At 40.8% G+C, this 18,845-nt stretch overlaps 1 protein-coding gene across 2 annotated transcripts in view; it reads right to left on the bottom strand.

Annotated features, from left to right (window-relative positions):
- Positions 1 to 5,927: 5,927 nt before the first annotated feature.
- SNAP25 (synaptosome associated protein 25) overlaps positions 5,928 to 18,845 on the bottom strand; it is a 61,724-nt gene continuing 48,806 nt past the window's right edge. Inside the window, exons 5-8 of one of the 2 annotated variants that reach the window (XM_002199070.7) lie at positions 17,521 to 17,638; positions 13,669 to 13,794; positions 11,440 to 11,584; positions 5,928 to 7,251 (exon numbers count right to left, since the gene is read on the bottom strand). In XM_002199070.7, the coding sequence (XP_002199106.1) occupies positions 7,183 to 7,251; positions 11,440 to 11,584; positions 13,669 to 13,794; positions 17,521 to 17,638 (458 nt within the window). In that variant the 3' untranslated portion in view covers positions 5,928 to 7,182. Of the gene's footprint in view, positions 7,252 to 11,439; positions 11,585 to 13,668; positions 13,795 to 17,520; positions 17,639 to 17,775; positions 17,894 to 18,845 lie in introns of both variants that reach the window. The other variant, XM_002199062.6, reaches the window with a different exon arrangement.

Below are 18,845 nucleotides of genomic sequence, written 5' to 3'. Positions count from 1 at the left end.
CAGTAATCTGCAATCTGTAGGTTTCCAACTCAGCATCAACTGAGACCCTGATCTTACTCAAGCCTGCTCACTAAAGTAACTGTCCATCACTTTCTAGTGGGCAGTGTCCCTGTCCATGGCAGGGGATTGGAGCTAGATGATATTTAAGGTCCCTTCCAACCCAAAGCATTCTGTGTTTACAGGTCGCTGCTATGCAGTCCCTGCTGTTTGATCCCTGCGCCCTTAAATGAGGTCACTGCAGAGCAGAAGGATGTCACAGGGCTATTGTAAATGCAGGTGAACCTGGTGGGAAGAAATTATGTCTGACTCCAGTTCAGAAGACTGAATGGTTTATTATAACTATACTATAATACATGAATATACTATTTAAAGGAGATACTAAAACTACATACCTACTTCTAACTACCAAATCTAACTCATTCACAACTCGTGACCTTCTCGTGACAGTCCATACACAGGTGGATTGCATTGGCCATCAGGCTCAAACAATCCTCACCAGGATCCAATCAAGCAATCACCCCAGGTAAACAATTCTCCAAACACATTCTACATGAGAAAAACAAGGAGCAGAAATAGAAATTGTTTTCTCTTTCTTCTCTCTGTGCACCTCTATGAAAAATCCTGAAAGAGAGAAGAATGTGCCTGCCACACAGGGCTGTGCCTTGGGTTCCCTTTGCAGCCACAGCAGCCACTCTGCTTTGCACTGTGGGTTTTACTGTGTCAATTTTGAGCTTGGATTTCTCCTCCTCTGCACCCTCCTCTGGCTCCAGCCTCTTCCTCTTCTCCAGCTGCCTGACTTACCAGTGCTTCTGTTTGGGACTTTAAAACTTAATTATACATTAGGAGGGCAAATAGACTTTCTTTTTAACCTCAAGGCCAAGAAAGTCAATGAATATGGGTTGACTTCTAAGGTAAGGCTGTAGAGATTGGCTGAAAAAAGTAGCAGTTCATTAAATTTTATGTTCCTGATTAATTTCTCCTCATATTCTAATTTAACCCAAGAAACAGAAATGTGAGGCAGGCACTGAAAATATGGTTTAAGATAAAGGTTTAAGGCTAAATGTCAGAATTATAGCTTCTGTTTCTTAAAAATTAACTTAGCAGCATGGATTTTCATGGAGTTTATAAACTGACTCTAAAGCAACCCAGGCTTTTGGCCTCCTGTCATCAACTGGATTTATTATTGCTGATATGGTAAAGTCTGGGAATCCAGGAAGTTAGAATAGGTAAGGTTTCTTAAAAACATTTTACTCGAGTTTGTCCTGTTGCTTTTGATGCCCAATGATCCCCTTAGCACAGTGGGATTTCTGCATGGTCATACTTTGGAAGCCTCATCAGCCCCTCATGAAAGTGGAAATGAACTGCTTTGTTCCTTTTTAATGAAATTTTGATCAGAATTTGGATAGAAGACCTATTGTGTTGTAAGTAGAACTTACAGTTCCTGTATTTAAGGTAGCATTTAGCAAATTCGTTTAGGACAGCCTATAGCAAAGTTTACTAAATAATTTCTGATATAGTGGGAGGTTTTTTTTATGCCAACTTGAGGAGTTCTGAATTTAGCTTAAATAAACCCAACATTGGGTAGTTATTCTAGGTGGGAATGAGGGAAATCTACTTAATCTACCTGCTTTTTAAAAGCACAAGTTTTAAAAGCTTCAGTAAAATAGTAATAAAAAATAAAAAGCAAAAAACCAAAACCAACGAACCAAAAAAAGAAAAAAAAAAACTAAGGAAAACAAACAAATCAACCAAAACTGTAGTCTTGGTAGTTTTAATGAATGAAATTTGTGGAAGAAGGGAAAGTGAACTGTTTTGCCTCTGTTAGGAAAGATTGTCCAGCTGTCTCATGAAGAAGCATTCACTACTTGTGCCGTGGAGCAGAGATATGAAATTTAGCAGCTGAAGGGTCTCTCATTTCTTGCCCTTCTGTCTTTCCCAAAGTGCTTGCCAGTCTGTCCTCAGCTATCCAAACATCTTTGTTTGCATCAGCCTATGGAAACTTTTTAGACTTTTTGGATAGACTATCTGAAAATTCCCCAGCAGCATGCATTTTCTGGCTTTTAGGGCTGTCAGAGCTGAGCCAAGGCTGCCTTGCAGATGTCCTCTCGTGACACTGGCGTGGTGTTCAGCTGTGGAGAGAAAAGCCAGAGGCTGTTTATTTCTCTGGAGCTTCTCTTGCTGAAATCATGGAGGAGAGAGCCTGACTTGAAAGCCCAGGGGTAAAAACATGAAAGCGGAGGGATGAGAAGCAAGTGGAATGAGCGACAACAGTGGAGGCAGGTGAATTTGGCACCAGAAGAACAGGAAAGGAACAAGCAGCTGGGTGGGAGCTGTGAGAGCAGGAGGGACTGGGGTGAGCCAAGAGAAGCCAGGGGAGAGGAGCAGAGGCATGGGGAGCTCTGGAGCAGCAGCAGTGTGGAGGGAGCTGTGGTCTGGAAGGCATGGAGCAAAGGCATTGCAAGGCTGGGAGCCAGCCATGGACGACTACGCACAGCCCTGTTTTGGAAAAGCAAGGAGGGAGCCCTGATCCCACAACCACCACTTCTCCAATTCAGCAAGGAGCTGGGAAGCACACCAGGAGAATGAGCCCCCCTCCATCTGCTACCCACTGCTTGACCAAATTGGTTACCCATTATGAGCAGAATTTGCATGGGCAGCAGTGAACTTGGAATAGATCCCAAATGTGTGGGAGCCAGCATGGTCCCACATAATGGTTTATTTTGATTTCTCTAACCACCATCTTGTGGGGTTTGGTTTGATTTTTATTTTTTTGATGTTTCTTTTTTTTCAAGGGAGAGAGGGTATTTTGTATTTACGAAATAACATTCAAAACTGTTTGGTGTTTTACAACACAAACATAATCTCTCTTAATACTGTTACAGAGGGATCCAACACTGGCAAAGTAAATTATATGGAACCTGCTCCCCCAACCCCATCCAACCAGCCCAATGCCCTAATGTCTCAGCAGGGTTTCTCTCCTCTGTCTGCATTTCTTGTAGCTGTTTGCAGGTTTAAAAATACTCTGTGTTCCACGAACTTCCAAACAAAATGGCTCAACAGACAGCAGTCACATCCTACACACCTACACCCACAGGCGCACACAGCAGCCATGCAGATACTTAAGCTGTCTCTAACACACATAGTTTTCCTTATTACCAAGTACTCATCTCTTCCCTTTCCAATGCCTTTAAAATAAAGAAGTTATATGTGCATATGTACACACAGGAGAAGGAAGAAGGAGAGGAAAAAGTATGTGGATTGGTTTATCTGCATTCAGATCCCTTAAATAAAAGTTTTTGGTGATCTCTGCGCATTCAGGTCCAGATTCAAAGCCTGTGGAGGTTAGCAGCTAGTGTGGCACACAGAATACTTTGGAGGATAATTATCATCTCTATTTCTAGACAAAAAAGTATATCTATAATAAGTGTGTCACATGGCACAGGCATCTCACTCGGGGGCGCTTGACAGTTTGCTGTGCAAATTCTGGCATATTTAGTTTTCTTCAGAAATAAAGAATGTATTTTGTCCACGTAAGCTAGTATAATTTACATCATTTCCTGAAAGCAAGTTTAAATTAAGCAACATTGATTTTTTTTTTTTTAGTTATATGTTTCTTAATATATAGAGTAATACCACTAGATCTTCAAGAATAAGAGTTATTTTTTACTTTACTTTTGCATCAAATCCATTCACTTTTCATAACAGGCGTTCTGTCAAACCACAAGATGCTGAGTATTATCCATAGTTTCTTTTCTTGCATTGGTGTCAGTCCAGAAAGCTGTAACACTCTTGAGTTCAAAATCTCTGTGTTTATGCTAAGGTTGGGAATCCTAAAAGTTTTAAGGTTTCTTAGAGGCAACCCACTTTGAATTTTACTTACCTTTTTTAATTTTCTTTCTTAGTTTCTCCCTGCTGAAATCAGATCAGATATTTGATGAAGATAATTTTTTTTTCTTTTTTCATGAGTCATTACACTACTTATGAATTTTGTTCTGTTGAGGAATAACATTCAAATGTCCTTCATTGGAGTTGTTTTATATTTCTAACCTAGGCTAGGAAAGGAGGAGAATGCATGAAGTGAAAGAAGTTTTTAATTGTTGATTTTTAGAGCTCAACAGACATTGTCTTTTTGTTTGACTTATGCAGCTGAGTGGTTTATTCAGCTATGCCACTTGAGAATACTAAAAACCCTTTCCCCTGTGACCACCTCAAACCAACAACACGAGGATCTTGCCATCCTAGAAACTGATGGTTCAATGGCATTAAAGATCTAGAAATAAGTGTTAGTTTATCAAGCTTTGTGCCTTTCAATATGGCCATTTTTTCCTGGGTGAGGTGTAATTCCAGCCCCTTGCTGTGTCCCTTTCCTTTTAGTGAGCCTTGCCCTCAAGCAGGTAACTGCCCTGTGCTTGCTCAGCCTCAGTGAGAGGCTGCAGTGTATTAGGGACCCAGGGGCCAACCAGAGGGAGAAAGGGGACAAAAAGGGAAATGCCGCATTTCAGGCAGTGTTCTGCTTAAAACGTCTGGGGTTTCCTCCCTGTTGAGTCAGCAGCTGCACCAGGGATTTGGGGTGCACAAAACTCAACAAACAAAAGCAGATTGTTGTAGTGATAAACTACATGAGATTGAGCCTTTCCTTGCATTCTTTCAAGAATAATTAATCCTAGAAGAGTCAATTTTCAAAAAATCAGAAATTTAAGAAACATATTTACTGAAGTCATTTTCAGCCAGTTCATAGAAGACACTACACGCAATGGAGGAGGATACAAAGACAGCTGCAATGAAACATTTCAAAGTTTCTGTCCTTTAAGCTTCCCATTTGGCAAAAAGTTCCGATACTTTGGGTTTTGATCTTTGTTCAACATGAAAACAGATGTCAAAACATGTTCCTTCACAGCAACAGTTACACTTTTGACCAGCTTTAATGGCTTTTGGAAGTATGAGTTTCTTCTGATAAGGTACATTCTTGTCAAATACAAAAAAATAATGCCTCCATTAACATCTTCATTATTTTTATCTATTTCTCACCCTTTGCAAATATCATTGTATTTGCATGTTCCCGTTGTGATGCATTTTCCAATGATTTTTGCCCTCCCCCAGCAGGCTTTGACATTGCAGAATGATTGTACTGTCACAAATACTGGAATGCTCTGACAGACAGGATTAGAAATGGTCAGCAGATTAAAAGTGTTTGCTTGAAGTTTATTCTTTGGTTTGAAGTAGTGGGGGAAAATATTTGCATAAATGAATTTTTAATATATACCAAAAATAAAAAGCTGATAAACAAAATGTAGCTTGTGTGCATTATCATGCATTTTTAATTATGCAAGCATTTATGTTCTTTGTGTATTCTGACTTACGGCCATGTGAGACACATGAGTGAACTGTCACTCATGCAGAATTAATTCTCATTTGTCCATATAGGGGAAAAAACCCTGGGAAAATATGAGAACACTTTTCATTGGCAGCAAACCCTAGTTGTTTTTAGTCATTTGAGAAAATTATTGTTAGCAGACTATCCAAATTCTGTAGGTCAAAGCCTTCCTTGAAAAGAGGTGTATTAGCACATGACTAAATCCACTACAGGAATGGATTTTATCTACTAAGGAACTGTATCTTTCTGTACTAAAACATTTATGTCTTTTTTTTTTTTTTTCCTTGAACAAGAGAAAAATATTTTGATTCAGTGTTTGGCAATCTGAGCCAGGTTATTTAAATTAACAGTCACTTGGAATGTACCAAGTGTAATTTTTAGTGAAGTTACTTTTCTATAGTATTGCAAACCAAAATCTTTAGTTTCCCACGAAACACAATACAAAAGCAGTTTGTAAAGAGTCTTTAGACTTTGCGCTTCTTCTCCCAGGTGAGTTGCAAATAAGAAGTTGTCACTGACACATAGGGCAACAAATGGATAAAGCAAGCTTGAATTCTGAGATCTATAATTTTTAATAATCTTTAAACTAGCTACAAAATGTCAATCACTTCACAAACTGACAGGAGACATAAAGAATTTTCATATTACATGCTGTAAATGATATTTACCTCACAGTTTATCTAGAGTTCATTCATTTAGGTTTTTTAATTATTTTTAATTGTCAGCTACTAAACATCTCAGCGATTTGGTGTGCATAGCTCTAGGTAAGCAACAGAGAACTGTACTGATAACAAACCACATGGGGATAGCGACTAGTAAAGAGAGAGCCTTATAAAAATTACATTTCTTTGCACCATTTCATATGGTAGTTGTTTCCTCCAAAAGATAGTCTTCAAAAGCAGCAGACAAACCCAATATATTACACTTATTTCTTTTTGTCTTTGACATATTTTCAGCCAAGCTTTTATTTTGCTGGCAATGGCTAAATGGTGAGTGCCAAATCCCTCTTTTTTTTCATAATTAAAAAAAATGATCATGATTAATAACTATATATATATCAACAAGAAAAAAGTGGCACAACTGCAAACTTGCTGGTATAACATAGTCCCAAAAGAGTCCGAATACTGAGCATGCTTTTGTTGTCATTGTTGGTGTGCTACTGCCATGGGAAAATTCTTGTTTAAGTAGGAGTCTAAAAGTCTATTTATTCCTCATGCATAACTGCATAAATCACATCACTTTTTAGTGCAATGCTTGTTATAGTAATATAATTCCACATTGTCTAATCATGAAATCATAACAACAGATAATGGCAATGAAGAACTGAAGACAGCAGGTTTAAGTGCTTAAACATCATGATATCCAAAGACAGGAGCATGGCAGTAGCTCTGTGGAATGTCACAGTTTTACAAGAACAATACTGTATATTTAAAGGTTAACAGCACGTTTAGCATTCCAACAGTGTTGTCATTCAGCAAACATCATTAAAAAAAAAAAAAAGAAATATGAGAAGGAAAAAAAAGGAAAGGAATCCAAAACATAACAAGGAAAAGAAAGGAAGAACCCCAAAAAACATCATAGTGAGCTATAACCATCAAATCAGCACTATGTACAACCTTTGGAAAGAAAGATATCTAGAAAAAAATAATTACAAGTATCATTTTGGAAAGCTGACAAACTACACAGGACAACATTTACAATGGGGTTGATATGTGCATGTGTGCAAACCTAGTAGATAAATACCATGATAAAAGCATGAAGGTGCTGCCCTGCTGGACAGCATTAAAAGGAAATGCACTTCTCTGCATTTAACCACTGCCCAGCATCTTTGTTGCACGCTGGTTGGCTTCATCAATCCTGGTTTTGTTGGAATCAGCCTGGGGAAACACAAAGGAAAGAAAGAGATGAGTACAGGGAAGAAAGAGAGTATGACAGAAAAAAAGAATAAGGGGAAGAAAGACCCATATTCTGTTGGAATTTTGGAGTGGGTACTTCCATAATTTTGGCTAGGTCATGGAAAAATGAAGCTTGATAATACTGGAGAGCTGCTTTTTATAGTGGTGTTAGGGACCCAAAAGGAGATTACAGATTATCTGGTTTTATTTCATGTAGCCTTTGAGCAGAGCTTTTCTGTTTGTGGTCAGCTGCACTGAATCCTGTAAATGCTGTGCCACGTCTGTAACTGGTGCTGTTGACAGCACTGGTGGTACTAATGGTAATGGATGATGGCATGAGAACTGGTGGTGTGCATCTGCATTTTCTGGGGAAAGGCTTCAGAGCCCTCTAAGATTCAATGGACTCAGACTGTAGTCTAATTTAGAACATCAGGTACTAGCCAAAACTAAAACTTGGTCAGTGTAGAGACTCCCAGAGCAGACAAGCTGGATCATCTGACATAGGGAATGCTGGCAAAGATAAATTTCTTTGAAAAGATCAGCCTGGATATCTTTGCTCTACATATGAAAAGAAGGGAATAGGTGGGAGGGATGCCAGTACTCCAAAGTTCACCAATGTAGTTGCAAGAGAGAGTAGCCTCTTTCATTGGGCAGCAGCATAAACAGGAGTTAATAAAAGGCAGGGATTCTACTGTGATTGGAACCAATCAAACTGCAATTTAGTCCAGCATAGACTGAGCCATTAACTGCACTGTTTTCCCTGGAGTAACACCTGCCATGATTATAAAATGCCATTAATAAAATGGCATCACTTAGGAGGTTGGGGAGTTCTCTCTGAGTTAGAAGACACTTTGACCATGACTTTCTGTAGCTCTGCAGAAGATACTTTTGGAGACTAAAGACACTGTTTTAGCTGACAAAACTTGGCAAAACTCCACTCAACCTCACGTTGCCATGCCGACTTATTCTAGCAGAGGGTCTAGCTAGAAAATAGTTTCAATTTTTAAAACCAGGCCTGTGGGAAAGGTGAGAATTGTGTTGCTGCTAGAAAAGCATGAGCTTCAGTATCAAACACTTTCTCTGTTTTGATGGCTGCATTTTGTTAGCTTTGATGATTGTTCCCACATCTCTGGGGTGTATCCAAATTTTACAGATTTATTTTAAATCTCCAAGTTGCAAAGACAGAATGGTGAAGCAACTTTCCCACATGCATTTAAAAATCCTTTAAGACTGTTTATACTGATGTGCAGTATATCTTTCTTGCAATAAAAATATCTTGGGCTTTTCTCCATAATTGTTTTGGAAAGTGCTATGTGTATTTTTAGTGCAGTAGCACGTGCCAGCTCCTCAACAAGCATAAATCAGCAAAACTACTCATTACAAGCCACACTGCTTTATTTTAGCCATGAGTTTGACCTTGTCTACCACAGTACAATTTTGTGTGCTTTTGCCAAAACACTACCTAAAAAGTTAATGGGTTTGGAAGAAGTTACCTTTGTTACAAAATGTGTGAATATTCATTGAACAGCGATTAAACCTCATGTCCCTAATGATGTTTGGACGTTAGTGTCTGGTAGATGATGTTGCATTGAAGGCAGTGGGATTCTTTGTGCTGACCTTCCCACTTAGGTCAAGATGGAGTGATTTGAGCCCCCTCTACATTCTTCCCAGCCTCCTATTTATGGTAGATGTTAGGGCCAGGCTCTTTTGGTGATGGTGCCATTTGACCTACTCATCACACTGTCATTTTGGTTTTTGTCCCTTTCTCTCTGATCTGAGGAAAGGATAAATAAAGCCTTTTATTCATTGCTGTCCTGATTACTGTGGATAGATCAGATTGCATCACTGCATTATGAGATTGCTCTGGTTTGGGTGCATGCATCCAGTAGAACATAAATCCCTTAGGAGCATTTATGATGCACCCCAGGTACTTTAGGTTGGATTTTTGATGTACCCCAGCTTTTGCAAACTGTGCCAACCAAGGGTCTTTCTAATGACCATAATCCACCCAAAGCACAGTGCTCCAGCTGCTCAGCAAAACCCTGGTAATGCTGTGAGGGGGACAAGGCTCTGTTGTCATATTTCATTGCAGACTGGATGTGTGTGCAACTGAGGTTTCGCTGTTATCCAGCTAACTATGATTTCTGTCTTTTATAGAGGGTTTTACTAATACATTGTGTTCCTTTTTCTAGTACCTCATTACTGTATGTCCTTACTCTGAGAAATTTGGCTTATTTTTCACTAAAACTGAAGACTGTCTTATTTTTGTGCTGCTCTCATGATGACTCCTCTGTGTACGATGCAAATCCATCTTTCACAAATATGTCACTGTTCCTTAGCCAAGGGCCCTGGGTGATTTCATGAATGCATTAGCTGCCAATATTATTTTGCCATTGCTGTACAAAATGCCAAAGTCTGTGAGAAGACCACAGAGCTGTGGAAGACTGGTCCCTCAGGTCACTGCTCTCAGTATATACTGTTAGAGGTTTGGCCCATGTGCTTTATGTGCACACAGGGCTTGGTCAATGTTTTCAAAATCCAGATGTTTGCAAGCCTGAGCTGGTAGGACAACTTGTTGGACTTGCTATGTTTTGGGATAAGATCCTGCAGGCACGGGTAGGATGCCACTGATTTCCATCCACAGGGCACATCTCCAGCCACTGTGACGTGAGCAGGGGAGGTAGGAACACAGTATTGCACGTCCTCATTGCTTTGAGATAATAATGTATGTCATAGCCTTCTTATTTAAAAGTACTCATAGTGTAGGCTGTATAAATTCCCTGTCCCTTCTCAAAGTATAGAGAGATGTGCTGCTTTCTAGTCATTTGCATATGAATAGCAGTAGTAAATCCTTCCCCCAATGTTTCTTGTTTTCCCAGAAGTATGAAACGGTGCATAATGGCATCCCAGCAATACTGCGCATTTTCCAGTACAGTCAAAAAAACACATGCAGCCTTATAAAGCAAGACTTTTGACCAACACCATGCCACATGCTCTACCATGGCTGCCTCTCTATTAGGGATGATCTTCCCACAATCAGACAATGTATACTTCAGACAATGTATACTTCACCCAGTTCTCTCCATAATATACCTCCAATAAGGAAAGCTCTTGGAATGAATCCCTCAGTACAGTATTTTCCTTAATTTTTATTACTAGGCTCTGATATAATTAACTGACATGAAAAACAGGCACGGGCATCCTGCTTGTTTGAGGAGGCATGCGTGTAAGGCTCAAAAGCACCAGCTCTACCACTTGAGGTCAGAATTAACACTAAGCACTACATGTAAGTCCTTGGGTTAGATCCTCAGGTTGTGTAAATCTCCACTGAAGTGGAGTGTTGTGTTGATTTTACACCAGGTGAAGATCTAGCCTCTTATGTCACATCAGCCTGCCTGTGCCTGGAGCTCTGCCAGTACCAATGCAGATGGCCTGCAGATCTTGGGATCTCAGGATGGCAGTGAGATTGCAGCCAGGCTTGGAAGGGGCTGCTCTCTGCTTCAAAAATCTGCAGTGCAGGTCTGGCACTTGAATGGTGCTCTCTGCCTTTTTACATGGTGATTTTTCAGAATTAATGCTGAGCTTTTGTGTTCCACTGGAGCTGTGTGGGGCCCAATTATTTATAAATATATATACACACACACACCCTCCCCCAAGAGAGCAGATAGATCTCTGTCCTAATGTTGTTATAAGCAGCACAACAAAACTGTCTGCACTGTTACCATATGGCAAAGCTTTGCTTAATAAATCCCCATCCTTCTTTGAAGACTGGTTCCCCAAGCAGGTGATCTAATCCTGAGCTGCTCATGGAGTTTCCGAGGAAGGAAAAGCCCAGGAGGATTTAAAACTTTCCAGGAAGTGCCAGGACAGTCAGATCCAAGCCCCACAGTTCAGCATAGCTGAGGGCACTTGTCCTTTTTCAGAGCTATTGCAGAAGGAGCATTGGTGTCTGCTAAGGGGTCCCCTTGCAGCTGTGTGGCAAACTCAACAGCAAGGGTTCAACCCAGCCTGCACTGGAGGTGCAGATTCACAGCAGCGAGCTCTGCTTTGGCCCAACATTTGGAGGGAGAAGAGAGGAGCTATTTCTGCCCCTTGTCTTTTCCAGACCCATGCTTGGAGAAGGGAAAACAGAGCCCCTTTTGGGGTCCTCACAGAAATGGCAGCTCTTACCTTCTCCATAATCCTGTCAATCTGGCGGTTCTGTGTGTCAATCTCGTTGCCCATGTCCAAGGCCATGTGACGTAAGTTGCCAATGATGCCGCTGACCTGCTCCAGGTTCTCATCCATTTCATTTTCCCGGGCATCATTTGTTACCCTGGGAACAAAAACCCAATTCTTTAAAGCAGAGACAGGAGATTCCCCCTGAAACTGTGATTCACCCGAAACCTCCACTGCATCCTTCATCGCTTGTCACCTGAGGAGCAGGCTGCTGTGCTCAGCTTTGAACAAAAGTGATTAATGAGTAGATAACCTGAAAAATGTTACATGCTTATTTTTTGGATGTTGGGCTCAATTATCTGAGTTATCAGTGCTCTGTTTATATTGCTCGTCTGCTGTTGGTAGAGGTGTTGCTGTCTGAGCTTGCCTGTACCACATGCTGCACCTCTCTGCTCTTTCATTCCCAAAGAATGAAATCGTGCTCCATGTGGATCTGTGTGTGGTTAGCATTCATGGGAAGTGCTGGAAGATGGTAAAATTACAGTGATAGCAGCTCCCCTCCCTGGACTGCTAATGAACACTGTCCAGTCCTTGTATGCCTGGGGTCACAGAGATACTGGGGAAGAGGTGCTTCAGCTGTGAAATCATGACCTAAAATCATATTTAATTAACTGTATTTCTGGTGAAAGACAGAAGCACAATTTCCTGCACAATCTCAGATTTACTGGCTTTAGTAAAGATCATTTATCTCTCAATCTTAGCACCATCTCTTGCAGTTGTTTGCTTTTTGGAAGGAAAAACTTGTGCTTGAGCCAAGGACCAGTTAAACTCTCCAGTGACTCAAGAGACAGGTGGTGACTGAAGCTGGGAAAAGCCAGGTCCATGGGTTCCACTCAGAAAATTCCTACTTTGAGCCTCTTATGCAGTTTGTGTTCATGTAGGTGCCCAAATGGTTCTCCAGGCTATTTGCAGAACAGTCATGGTGCAGCATAACTTCCTTCACTGCTCTTCTATTATCATGCCCCAGCCTTCATTTTGGTGGGGCTGCCATCCAGAAATTTAGAAAAAAAAGTGAATGGCAGACTCATCAAACTTAAATGGCAACTCCATCCCACGCTTCAGATTGTATGACAGCATTGTTTCTATCACAGTGATTTCCCTTTATCACAGCAGCCAAAAAAATAAGTGGATAATAGTTTTTGGGAAGATAATTACTTATTAAACTAGTGTCCTTAGTCTTCAGAGATCAAAGCTTTGCCTACTGGTATGCTGACAGCATTGTCAGCTAAATACATGTCCCATAAGCTCTGTAATCAGTAGGTACTTGTGCTGGATCCCTGTGTGTCGTGGGAAATTTGAAGTGGGGCTGCCTTTAATACAGCTGTGTGCATCAAAATGGCTTTGATTTGAAAGCCCAGGGATTCCCACTCTGTTCCTCCATAGCTGTGGCTTCCCAGCAGCTGAGGAATGGAGCATCATTCCCCATGCAGTAAGTTTTTGAGGATGCTCAAGAGCAGGGGAGGGGTGCACCTCTAGTTTAAAGTGTTCGTCAAGTTCTGTGCTTAGCTCAGTGCTTTGGCAGGAAGCCTGAGGCTTTTTTGTTGTTGAAAAGAAAGGGAAAGCTGTTGGACGCTTTGGTACATCTTCTGGCAAGGAGGGATAATGGGCACTACATGCCTTGAGACATAATGGCAATAAACTAGTATTTATCTGACACTTCATTTCTGAGGCGTTTGACAAGTGTCATTAGCGAGACCCATGATAAGGCCCCCAGGACAAGTGTCCACACAGGGAGCTGAGGTGCCAAGGACAGTGGTGGCTGACCATGGCTGTCTGCACCCTCACAGTGCTGCTGTGAAATAAATAAATAGACTTTCATTTATTATTGCCTACATCTGGACAGTCTCAAAAATAAAGTTTTGGGCTTGTGTTTTCAAGCATCTTCTGGTTCTCAGACCCTTATTTCCAGGATTTCCAGCAAGGTCACCATCCTTTGCAGTAGAGCTCAGGTGACCCTCAGGCCAAGGATAAGCCCCTGGATGCAGTAAACCTTTAGGATGTGTCTGAGTCACCGTCAACCTGAATCGGAGCACCACTTGGTGGAAAATCCTGGCTCTATCACATTTCCCAGCACCTCTGAAGGAGTTAATGAGCACCACAGAACTCATGACCATATGGAAGCAATCTAAATATATCAGTGACAAGGAGAACAGAGAGAAAACAGTGGATAAAAAGGCTCACCTGCGGATAAAGCCACCACTGATGGCCATCTGCTCCCGTTCATCTACAACACGTGCAGGCTGGCTGGCTACAACACCATCCTGATTATTGCCCCAGGCCTTTTTGTAAGCATCACTTGATTTAAGCCTATGCAAAAAAGATGATGAGTAACAAAGTACCAAGTGCACAAGGACAAATGCAAAACTCTTTACCTCTCCAAGCTAAAAGCTGAATCAAGCAAATGAGTTTTCAGATAGAGGGTCATTGTTTGTATACCGATATATCATAATGCTGAATAAAAGGAGGGGGTGGGTTTTTTGATTATTTTTTACTTTACTGCCACAACAGTGATGGTCAGAGGTTTAGTTTCCAATAGGGTGAATTGCAGTTGTCATGTCTACAACATTGCACACAGGTTTTTGTATGTTGACTTAGTTTCCGGAATGAAGGAAAATTAAAAAAAAAAAAAAAAAAAAAAAGGAAAAAGAAGAGAAGAAATACAGATAAGTAGAAAACATTGTTTCATTTCAGTGACACATATGTTTTGACATCAAACACAGAAGACATACTGGCAGACAGACATAAAAACAGAACTGCCAAGTATAGTGTGTACATCACATCACAGCAACACACCCTCTTAGAGAAAAACAGATTTGGCTACAATTTAACATTTTACCATGCAGAATATTTGGCTTCTGGTGATATTTTTTCAATTGTATGTGGCACAGTAGGCATTAAAAGCCACTAACTTTTCCAAAGGTGATTTGGGGATGATTTTATCATAGGGTTCATTAGATTTTTCAAATAATATATCGGTACTTGAAAATAGTAATTATACATCGACAGTTGATGTACAAACCTTTGTCCACAGAGACAAAAAGGAAAATAGTCAGAAGTGAAATGAGTGCAGGAGAAAATAAAAGATACGAGCAATCTAGCATCAGAAAGGGAAATTTTTCTACATTTTTCTTCATGCACCAGCTACAGGCATGAATAAGAAGTAAAGCATTCTCACTAAGCACAGTTGCCCCAATAGTTCATCATACCCTCAATGCATCAGCAGTAACAGCCTTCACAATAAGCAAGACACAGGCAAAAAAGGATCATCACTTCCTTCAGGAGTTTTAAACCACAGGACTTCAAAAATAGCAACTTGTTATATTTGTATTTTGTGGCTGTTACATTAACCTTCAGAGAGCCATTTTTGACTGAGCTGCCGTGGATAGAAAATTAAAATCCAGGCACCCCTAGAGCGACAGATTGACATGTGCAGCCTATTCAGGGCTGCTGTCATTGGGGTCACCAGACAAGACTGAACATTTTAACAGGGGAATTATAAGGATTTGGGGTCCACAGGTATAAGTTCATGATTTTATTCTGGAAATGGATCTGTTTCCAACAAAACCCCTGGGAGCTGCAAATCTCTGTGGTTTCCCTGTTCCTTGGTCAGCTCCAATCAGTCCTATAAACAGCCCTGTGGCTTGGATTTTGGGGGAGGAACTGAATGTGCTTCTGGGAGATTTGAGAAAGGACATGACAAACCCATCTCTGGTGTCATATTCTCTCCATGCCCCCTGAAGCAGCTCAGTTTTAAATAAGCCTGAAGATGTGTTGTATGATCCAATATAGAATTAAAATATAGATTACAAGAGGATCTTTCCTACTCATCTGTTCTGTTGCTTATCTCCTATTAAAGTTTGTGAAGACTATTTATAAATAGGATGGTTGGCTTGTTTAATTTTAGTTCTCTGAAACTATACATCAGATTTGGCATTTCTAAAATGTCTGAAACTCAGTCTCTTGCTGCAGATACATTTACAGGGTTTTGCCCATTCTTTAGACCTATGCAACTTTTTCAGTGAGACAGTTTCTGTGTTTGAGGTAAATGATTTTATACACCCAGAATCTGATCTGTTGTTTTCTTGTGGACTTCCAATTAAAGTCAACAGGTGGAGCTTGGATCTGCTCATGGTCAATAGCAGTTGTCCTTTCAAATGCAACCTGGTCAAAGTTCCATTCTGTGGGCATTTTTGGTCTCCTAAGAATGTAGGATCAAGCTTTACAGATTTTTATGGCTCAGAGAACTGTACTTCCACTGTATATCAGGGTAGAGTTACATATGAAATGGATAATGTTTTTATAAATATATGCCATTAATCTCCCACCAGTCAGAAGAGCTTTAGGGGATCATGGTGATTCTGATGCCCAGAACTCTATGGATTTCTCTCTCTCCCACACTCCACTCCTCAGAAGATTGTCTTATCTGTACCAGTGGGGCCCTGGCTTAGCAACTCAGGGAACAGTCTCTAAAACCATTCTTCATCTGTCCTCTGAGCATTGGTTAGCAATGCTGCTCTCTGAAATATGGCTGCAAACTGATAGGTTCAGAATGCCTTCGATAAGGAAAGAGGCCCCTTTACAAATTATGCCCACTATGTCCCCTGCAGAATCATTCTGTTCTTGCAGCATGACGCTGCAGCCGTAGCAAAGTGCCAAATGTTTTAGTGCCACGTGCCAGGTGCTAATCCCATTGCTGTCACATGTCTTGGCTGTCAATTCTGAGCTTTTACAGCTTGTACAGTGTGGGAGAGGTGAAGTTTCTGCTGCATTTGTACCTGCAGCTCTTGTGCACCAGCTCCTCTGGTGCAGGGCAGCAAGGGCTGCAGGTTGTCAGAACTCATACACCTTGCAAAAGCGGTGTATGCAGCCCTTCCTGTTCCTCCTGCCCCCTCTCCCATCGCACATCAAGGCTATAATAATTCTGGGCAAAATGTTTACACCAAAAAAGTATTCAGGGCTTGATACAAAGTAAAAAAAACCTGAGGCTGTATCTGTATTGTGTCCCAAGGGAATTAACTTCAAAACAAATGTGACTGATAAGGCAAAACCCTAGTCCTGTTCCTCTGATTTTTGGCAAAATGCCAGCTCTCTTTCCTTTTGGTTTTGATAATTATGGGAGGATCAGGCTTTGGCTGTGAAAAAAATTCACATAGAAAGGGAATTTAATACTACAGCAACCCTTCTCTCTTTGTTTCTGGCACAATCTCTGGCCAACCATTTAAGACAGTTTTCACTGCAACCTAGTTTCATGCCTACTCACTGCATGCTGGATTTGCCATTCCTCAAGGACTTCGGGTTGGTCCCCAGTCTCCTAGACCCGCATAACCGCACATCACATTTTCATTTGGCATTTAAAACAAGCTTGGCATTACTTGGAGGACGGTTTCGTTCAAGTGTGATGGCATGCAAGCAAACTCTGTGCATTTCAACATTTCTGCTTAGTGTACGTGCTACCCAAATGAGAGAAATTTGGTGTGTTGAGGTTTTGTCAAATTTTTTGCCTGTGGCAGGATGAAAACCATTTCAAGTTGGGTTCCAATTATGAAACGTCACATTTCTTTCAAGATCTTATCAAGGACTATTTCTGCTGAACAATGAAAAAAGCTGTGATTTTCATCCACAATTTTGAACAATATTTAGTATGACCTCTTCTGCATTTTTTCAGCTCTTTTGTTTATAAAACTTGTTCATGAAAATATGTTTCAGAATTTAGAGTGTCCAGGAATAAGGTAGCCCCAAGTGTTTTTGTTCGCTGGAAAATGGAACCACTCAGTACACTTTGTGTAAAATGTTGAAACTTTTACCATTAAAAGGTTTTGACAGTGAAGCTTTCACTGCAGTATGCCTGATTTTAATGCATCTACAGTAATTCCCAGTCAGTTGTCTATGCTATGAAATGAATGCATTTGAACCAGAATCGTTCTTTCTGCATGCCACATGCTCATCCTGTCCATGTGCCTAGCAAGGATGAGCTTCACAAGGCCTTTGGGATCAGCCTTAAGTGCTCAAAGAGATGAGGCAGGCAGCACCTACTTGTTACATGGACAGACACAAAGACCACAGAATTTTCCTAGGTCCGTCAAATTCTTTTCTGCTTCTTTCATGTCCTTATTGATTTGGTCCATTCCCTCTTCGATGCGTTCCAGTTGTTCTGATTAAACACAAGTATTTTATCCCCACAGAATGAAGCAGATGGAAAAGGACAAAGAAAAAAAAGACAAAAACTTCAGACATTCACTGTGACAAAAAACTGGACACCACATAGCAGAGCCGGTACCCAGTACCTACTTGTTACAAGGACATATGAAAAGGCCACAGCATTTCCCTAAATCTTTTAAATTTTTCTCGGCCTCCTTCATGTCTTGGTTGATATGGTTCATGCCTTCTTCAACACGATCGAGTTGTTCTGGTCAGGACAAAGGGATGACAGTGTGGAATGAATTGTATTTTTGTTGCTTTGATTTTGTCTTCAACAGAACATGAAAAATGACCATGTAGAACTGAGTTAATAATGACATTACAATGCATTAATCTGGGCTGATGCATTGCTGAAAGGATGTATGCTGCATTGGATGCTGAAGATTTTTTTATTAGTATGGGAAGAGTAAAACAAAGGAGAAATTTATTTGAAATATATTAATATAAAAAAGATGTAATGATGTAGAAAGGAAGGGTTATAAAGTTCAAGGTCCAAAAACATAATACAATACATCAACTTACTAAGACACAATGACATCCAGGAGGAAAGAAAGATAGTGTTATTATTTTGCATTTATGTATGTTAATATTAGAGAAAAGAAGTCCTTCCATGGAAAATGCTTCCGTTACTTACGCTTACAAATGCCTTGGAATTAGGTGGGCTTGGGCAGCACAAGTGCTGTGGCCAGTGAGTGAGAGAGTTGGTAGTTAATGGTAGTGGTAATGGAGCGAGTTGTTAAGGGCTTGTGTCAAGGTGCCCTTTCTTCCAGAGGCAGAGAAAACAGACCTGCCACTTTGACTGGTGCTGGATATTGATCTCTAGTCTGAGTGTGGCCTCAGGGCTGGTTTTCTTCCCTGTGTGGGTGCTGCAAACCAGGAGTAACCTCATGAGCATGGAACAATTGAAACCACTGTGGGAGCCCGATGCTCTCTGCAAGAGTGTCACCAGCTGTGGCCCTGAGGGACCTTAGGAAACAGGCATTGGGTGAAGACTGGTGTTTGCAGTGGGGTCACTTCTGCTTTGCTCCAGGGCAAGTTAGGAAGCACCAGACCCAGAAACCAACCACACATAGACCCTGTCTCTCCGCTGGCATTAAACAAATTTTGGCAAATTTCCACTTACAGCTGATGGGTTTTCTTAGTGACTTGGTTTTCTAAGT

Source organism: Taeniopygia guttata, chromosome 3 (assembly GCF_048771995.1).
Source record: "Taeniopygia guttata chromosome 3, bTaeGut7.mat, whole genome shotgun sequence".
Lineage (NCBI taxonomy): Eukaryota > Metazoa > Chordata > Aves > Passeriformes > Estrildidae > Taeniopygia > Taeniopygia guttata.
This window is presented reverse-complemented; position numbering and strand designations above follow the sequence as displayed.